The 6,000-nt window shown below is 41.0% G+C and overlaps 1 protein-coding gene across 4 annotated transcripts in view; it reads left to right on the plus strand.

The window, feature by feature from the left end:
- The window catches only part of LOC105288169 (atrial natriuretic peptide-converting enzyme), a 38,954-nt gene extending 34,564 nt beyond the window's left edge, over positions 1-4,390 (plus strand). For 2 of the 4 annotated variants that reach the window (XM_020030168.2, XM_026973637.1), the window contains exons 13-20: positions 977-1,288; positions 1,632-1,773; positions 1,952-2,121; positions 2,224-2,413; positions 2,567-2,720; positions 2,840-2,963; positions 3,085-3,233; positions 3,366-4,390. In XM_020030168.2, the coding sequence (XP_019885727.1) occupies positions 977-1,288; positions 1,632-1,773; positions 1,952-2,121; positions 2,224-2,413; positions 2,567-2,720; positions 2,840-2,963; positions 3,085-3,233; positions 3,366-3,596 (1,472 nt within the window). In that variant the 3' untranslated portion in view covers positions 3,597-4,390. Of the gene's footprint in view, positions 1-976; positions 1,289-1,631; positions 1,774-1,951; positions 2,122-2,223; positions 2,414-2,560; positions 2,721-2,839; positions 2,964-3,084; positions 3,234-3,365 lie in introns of all 4 variants that reach the window. The other 2 variants (XM_011354221.3, XM_011354222.3) reach the window with 1 other exon arrangement.
- Positions 4,391-6,000: the final 1,610 nt, after the last annotated feature.

Consider the following 6,000-nt stretch of genomic DNA (forward strand, 5'->3'; position numbering starts at 1 on the left):
GGAATATGTATTGTATTTGCGGGACGAATCTCGGAATTCCTAGGATTAATTGCGGTATCGATGCACCTTGGTGTCACGAACGGGCTTGTTGCAGCAGTAGGAAAAGCTCGCGTTGATGGCGCATTTTAATTATCTGATATCATTACTTGCGCAGTCGGAATGATGGAAGGCCGGTAGCTGCGCGTAATTGTAAAAGGAGTTCAGCGACACCCCATATGCACGCATACGTGTTCCCACATACACTGGGGCTATATCGCGATCCTATGTACCCCGTGCTATCGCATGTGTCACGGCTGATGGAATCTTAATTGCAAAATCCATATTAAACTATCGTATGACGGCCCATCTGCGGCGCCAAGCAGCTTTATTGAGTCCCGCGCTTGATGTGTGTGTACATATCGCGCCTGACGCGTATACGTATGTGCGAAACTATCGAGCCGAGATACGACCGCAAGCGCGGGTTCGATCGTGTCCATCGTACGCGAAGACATATTGCGGAAGATATAATAATGTGATAGAGAATGTCGATAATGTTAACATTCCCGTGAAATGTGTCGTACCCCCATAACTCGACTACACCTCGTGTACCGTTACGCGTTTTACGCTTATACATTTTATATAATCCGTAATTGCGCGTATCGCAACGTAATTGTGCCTCTCCGCATCGATCAGCGCAGCAAGCCGTAAGCTGTAACGTTCAGTCGCGTTATTATAGCTGAAAAAATCATATTACCTGAGAAGCGGAAGTGAAATCGCGCTACACAGCGCGGACTACGCGGCAAAGAGCTTACGTAGTGATTACAAATGCGTACTTGCATCTACGGTATCTTCTATGTAACGTACATCATTGATTTTAGCCTGTAGGAGAGGAATCTTAATTAACGTTTATTCAGCGAGCGCAAATATTAGACTGACCTACCGGCTACTAGGCAGCACGTGGTTTCTATATGATTCAGTGTGTAATTCGTTTATACAGCATGCACCAGTGGCTTTCAGTGCGACAACACACGGTGCATTCCGTTTGATTGGCGATGCGATGGTCATGTGGACTGCTCCGATCGCGCCGACGAGATCGGATGCGGAGAGTGCAATTCCCGTCCGCTGTCCTCGCTGTCGACGACGACGACGACGGCCACCATATTCGGCACGATAATCAAGGGACCCTCGCTCAGAGGAACGGTCTCCACGAAGTCATCGCTGCACTGCGGTGAAAGAAGATGCATGTCGGCCAGTCACATCTGCGACGGAGTCATGGACTGCCCTTGGGGACAGGACGAGCGATTCTGTCGTAAGCGAATTTTTAAAGCAGTCATATGCCTCATATGATTCACTTTTAAGAAACATTGCGAGTGAAATTGCACTTTTTCTTATACGTATATTAAATGTGCAAATTAATTAAGGTGCCTTTTTAAAGAAATTGAGCCTTTATTAAAAAAAAAGTCAATCTTCGACATATTTGCCATCATTTTCTAGTATTTTTCCCCATTTATTGGACAATTGACGAATTCCTTTTCGAAAAGAAGAAAGTAAATAAAGACTCAATTTCTTCAAAGAAGAATCACCGAAGTAATTTGTACACCTAATAGGTAAAGATAAGCGCGTGCAAAGGTAATTTCTATTTCGTTTTTCAGTCAAACTGAGCCAGCGGAACGGAGATATTGCCGAGGGCCAGCTTGAGGTATACCATGCTGAAATGGGTAAATTTGTGCCGGCCTGTATCCCGCACTGGGAATCCACATCGGCGCAAGAGATTTGCGCTATGTTGGGATATGCGTAAGTTTCGTTCTCAATCGCTCGATGTGCAAAACGTGAATTTTATACGATAGTTAAAATATTCCGTTCGTACTGTTAGCACAATCGCAGATGATAGATATTCGTTCATGTATCATTTGTTATTTCACGAATCCTCTTTTGTGAATCTTCGGAATGATAGATTTAACTGCGTTTCCAGGGTGGCGAAAGGATCCGAGTTGCTGGACATGGAGTTGAAGAACTTGACACAGGGCGAGCTGGAGAGTACCGAATCTTCTAGCGAGAGTCCTACGTTGCTGAAACAATTTCAGAAATGCGTCAAGGGACGGGACCGTTACCCCACGGTCCAGCTCACTTGCTCGGAATATGGTAAATTATTGAAAGATCCAAGTTTTACGGAGTCTCTTGTTGAATCTCTTTTCAAAGTTCCCGGAGCTCTTTTGCGATATGCGACGATCGATTCTGCTGCAGCTTGCGGCCGCAGACGTTCCGTTTACGGGAACTTGAGAGTTCAGAAGCGGATAGTGGGTGGTGTGGAGTCAGCGCCTGGTGATTGGCCGTTTCTCGCAGCCCTCCTTGGCGGCCCTGAGCAGATCTTCTACTGTGCCGGAGTTCTTATTGCCGATCAATGGGTCCTGACTGCGTCCCATTGCGTCGGAAAGTAAGTGAACCGAAAGTAGATTTGTATTCAAGTGTCTCATGTTATTCGTTCGTCTTTGAACGAAAGGATCGCTTGAGATTGTTGTTTTATGTCACTGATGATTAACAGAGAATCTTAAATACGAATTGAGTCGCTCTACATTAATAGTTTTAGCCACTCGGACATATCCGGTTGGACGATACAGCTTGGTATCACTAGACGGCTCTCGCACACTTTTCTCGGTCAAAAACTGAAAGTGAAGAGGGTGATTCCACATCCGAACTACAACTTGGGCGTTGTTCACGACAACGATGTTGCATTATTTCAAGTAAATGCATGTTTATTTTTGTATTAATTGTATATTTGATCATTGATGAATTAATATCAGAAAATATTATTATTATATGAAATCATGACTTTCTTATTCGTACTTGGATGCTGTTGCAGCTTGAAAGACGAGTTCAATACCACGAGCATCTGAGGCCAGTGTGCTTACCGACTGTCGCCACTAATCTAACACCCGGCACGATTTGTACCGTCATCGGTTGGGGTAAGAAGAACGATACCGAATGTAAGTATTATTGTTTGCACACTTTTGATTCCTTCAATTTCTTTTCTAGACGATTTTAAGTTTGTGAAGCACATTTTATTAAAATCAAATAAAATAATTATTTCTCATTGCTTTATCCTAGATGCTGAATACGAGCCAGCCGTAAACGAGGTCAGGGTCCCCATCTTGAACCGACAGCTCTGCAACACGTGGTTAGCGCATAGAGAACTGAACATCACCGATGGAATGATTTGCGCCGGTTACTCGGACGGAGGAAAGGACGCATGCCAGGTGAATTTATTTAACTAATAATAAATACACACATATGTACACAGATTAATCGTAACGTAGTTATCTTCTGAATTGTCATAAAATATACGAAAGTGGCAAAGAGAGGAAAATTATATGATTTCCTTTTTTAAGGGTGATTCTGGCGGGCCGTTGCTGTGTCAAGACAAAGACGACGAAGAAAAGTGGTTCGTCGGCGGGATTGTCAGTTGGGGCATAAGATGCGCTCATCCAAAACTGCCCGGAGTCTACGCTTACGTGCCCAAGTATATACCATGGATCCAAACGGAAATATCCAAGTACTCCGACAACGATAACGGTAAGAGGGAGAACATGGACGATCAAGTCGAACAAGCATTCGGATAGGATCGTGAGCAACATTGAGAGAGATCAAGCGAGAAAAGAAGAGCGAAGTATTAAACATCGATGGACTCTACCTTTGCATCGCCTGACAACGTTGGAAGGAACTGGAAGCGATCATCGGCGCTGTATCAACCGATTTACACTTCGTCAGCGATCATGAGAGAAGAATATTCTGCATCCTCTTGAACGTCACTCGGATATTTTGTAAATATCGGTTTGCAGCGTTGGACCTGAAGAAACCAGCAGAGAGTCGAGCATCAAGTAGTAGATAGACGAGAATCATCGGTCTCATTATTTGAGATTAGTAGGAGTAGAATCAATCGAGAAGTAGAAATCGCAAAGTTTCGGATTCCGAACCGTATCGAGCGATAATTTTCTCAATCCAGACATGAGCAAAAGGAGTCTGCCATAATCGATCGCAAGAGGAAGGATTTTTCTGCGGCAAAATTATTATTGAATTATTGATTCGATTAGTGGCATATTATGCGCGTTTTGCGCAGTTTTGTCAGTCATATCTCGTCCAAGTAATGCAAGGTTTTGCCGCTTAACGATTTTTCGTGAGCGGATTTTAGGATAAATTATCCGGACAGGAATAAAACGGGATGATCATCGGAAACATATAGGATACAGTATAATTACTTTGTAAGTGAAGCTATATACGAATGCCCAGGATGTTTGCGTACACAAGTTCAAATAATAAGCCATTTTCTAGGAGATTAGTAGACAAAAGAGCGAATCAATATGCCGATAAATGCATGTACTTTTGGTATTGAAATAAGAGATCAAGTCTCTCTTTCGAAGATTTGTGCACAAAACGAAAATCACGCATATAATGCGGCCAAAAATATTTTCTATCGCTGCCGACTTTAGGACAGCCGTGTATGAACCACCAAGTGGTTAAAACTCCCTTAATCTGTTGGGGTGTGCGTTTAATTTGCGAAACTTAGTGATCCGAGTCGTTTGAGCGAGGTAGTGGTATAAATTGTAGATTTTAATTATGTTATACCGGCATGACATGAAATTTAAGAAATATTCTATTAAGAAAATATTTTAGCACTACCATTTTTGTAAAAATAATAATTCTTCTCTAATATATATATAGGAAAAGCTTTTCATAAAGTACTGGATGATTTTATTAGCATTTATGGAATATTCTCTTATTTTTCTTTAATTTTTATATTTTTAATGCAAATGATTTGACTTGTACCACTATTTCGTTTAACGACTTGTATGGCAATCATAGGAAATATGTGATTTACAAGCAATCTTCATACGTTCATACGATGAAAATTTTAAACATTCTTTTCGAATCTTGTTTTAATATTGTTCATAAAATTGCAATCACTGAATAATCCAACAAATATCATTATTTCGCTAATTTAAAGATTAGATAACAAGTAAAATTTACTATATGAGCATATATCATCGTTGTAACAAAGGTATGTATTCACATTATCAGATCTTTCATCAGATTTTTTCAATAATTAGTTAATTTTCCTAATTTAATAAATAGATATTTTATAACTAGATAAAATATTGATTTTCTTGTGATTCAGAATAAAATTCTAACGTTAATTACTTATCACCAAGACGTTTGACGTATAGACGTAGTAAGAGGAAGAACGAAATTAAAACTTTTCAAGATTTATGATACACGCGCGGAATCTATCGTGATATTATCGAAAATTAATTTCACGTGCATTATTAAGGCAAAAGAGTGTACAACATGTAGTATGATATCAAAATATTTTTCTACGGACATGAATTAAGCGCACACCCGCTATACATAGAATACGTCGCGTACAGACGCGTATTGCATGAAATGCATTAGCGTATCACTCCGTAAATACTTTAAATAATAGGCATACGGGATATATCCCGCGACAATAAGATGTGTATGTGCTTATCGATGTAAATGCATTGTAACGTATGTCTAGCCAGTTATTACCTAACGTAATCATGTTCGTTAAAGGCGCGTGTGCCAGGCACTGTAAAACTGTAGTCCCGTGTAAACGTAGACGGAGACGTGTCGCACACAGTGACTCGCGACGGATTAATTACGATAAATGCCGGAATAAATGCGTAAATCCGTATTTGCATTACGTAATGATGTCCGAGATAGATTCTGCGCCTCGCGAGAACGGACACGCGAAAATCGACAACGGAAGTGAACTGCCATGACGAATAATATCGAGCGTTAATTCAGCGTGTAATTTACTGCGACCGCTATTAGAGAGAAAGGGATAGCGTCGCAGTCTAAAAATCATTCGCATTTATGTAGTAAATTCATCTATCGAGGAAGGGAGGATTCATTATCCTGCAGCGTTTTTTATTTTGTGTCGAGGGACACGGTGTGCGATGACTCTCTTGATACCAGGCTGAGCGAGCGAGAGCAATTTAGCAAGGT

Source organism: Ooceraea biroi, chromosome 11 (genome assembly GCF_003672135.1).
Source record: "Ooceraea biroi isolate clonal line C1 chromosome 11, Obir_v5.4, whole genome shotgun sequence".
In the NCBI taxonomy this organism is placed as follows: domain Eukaryota; kingdom Metazoa; phylum Arthropoda; class Insecta; order Hymenoptera; family Formicidae; genus Ooceraea; species Ooceraea biroi.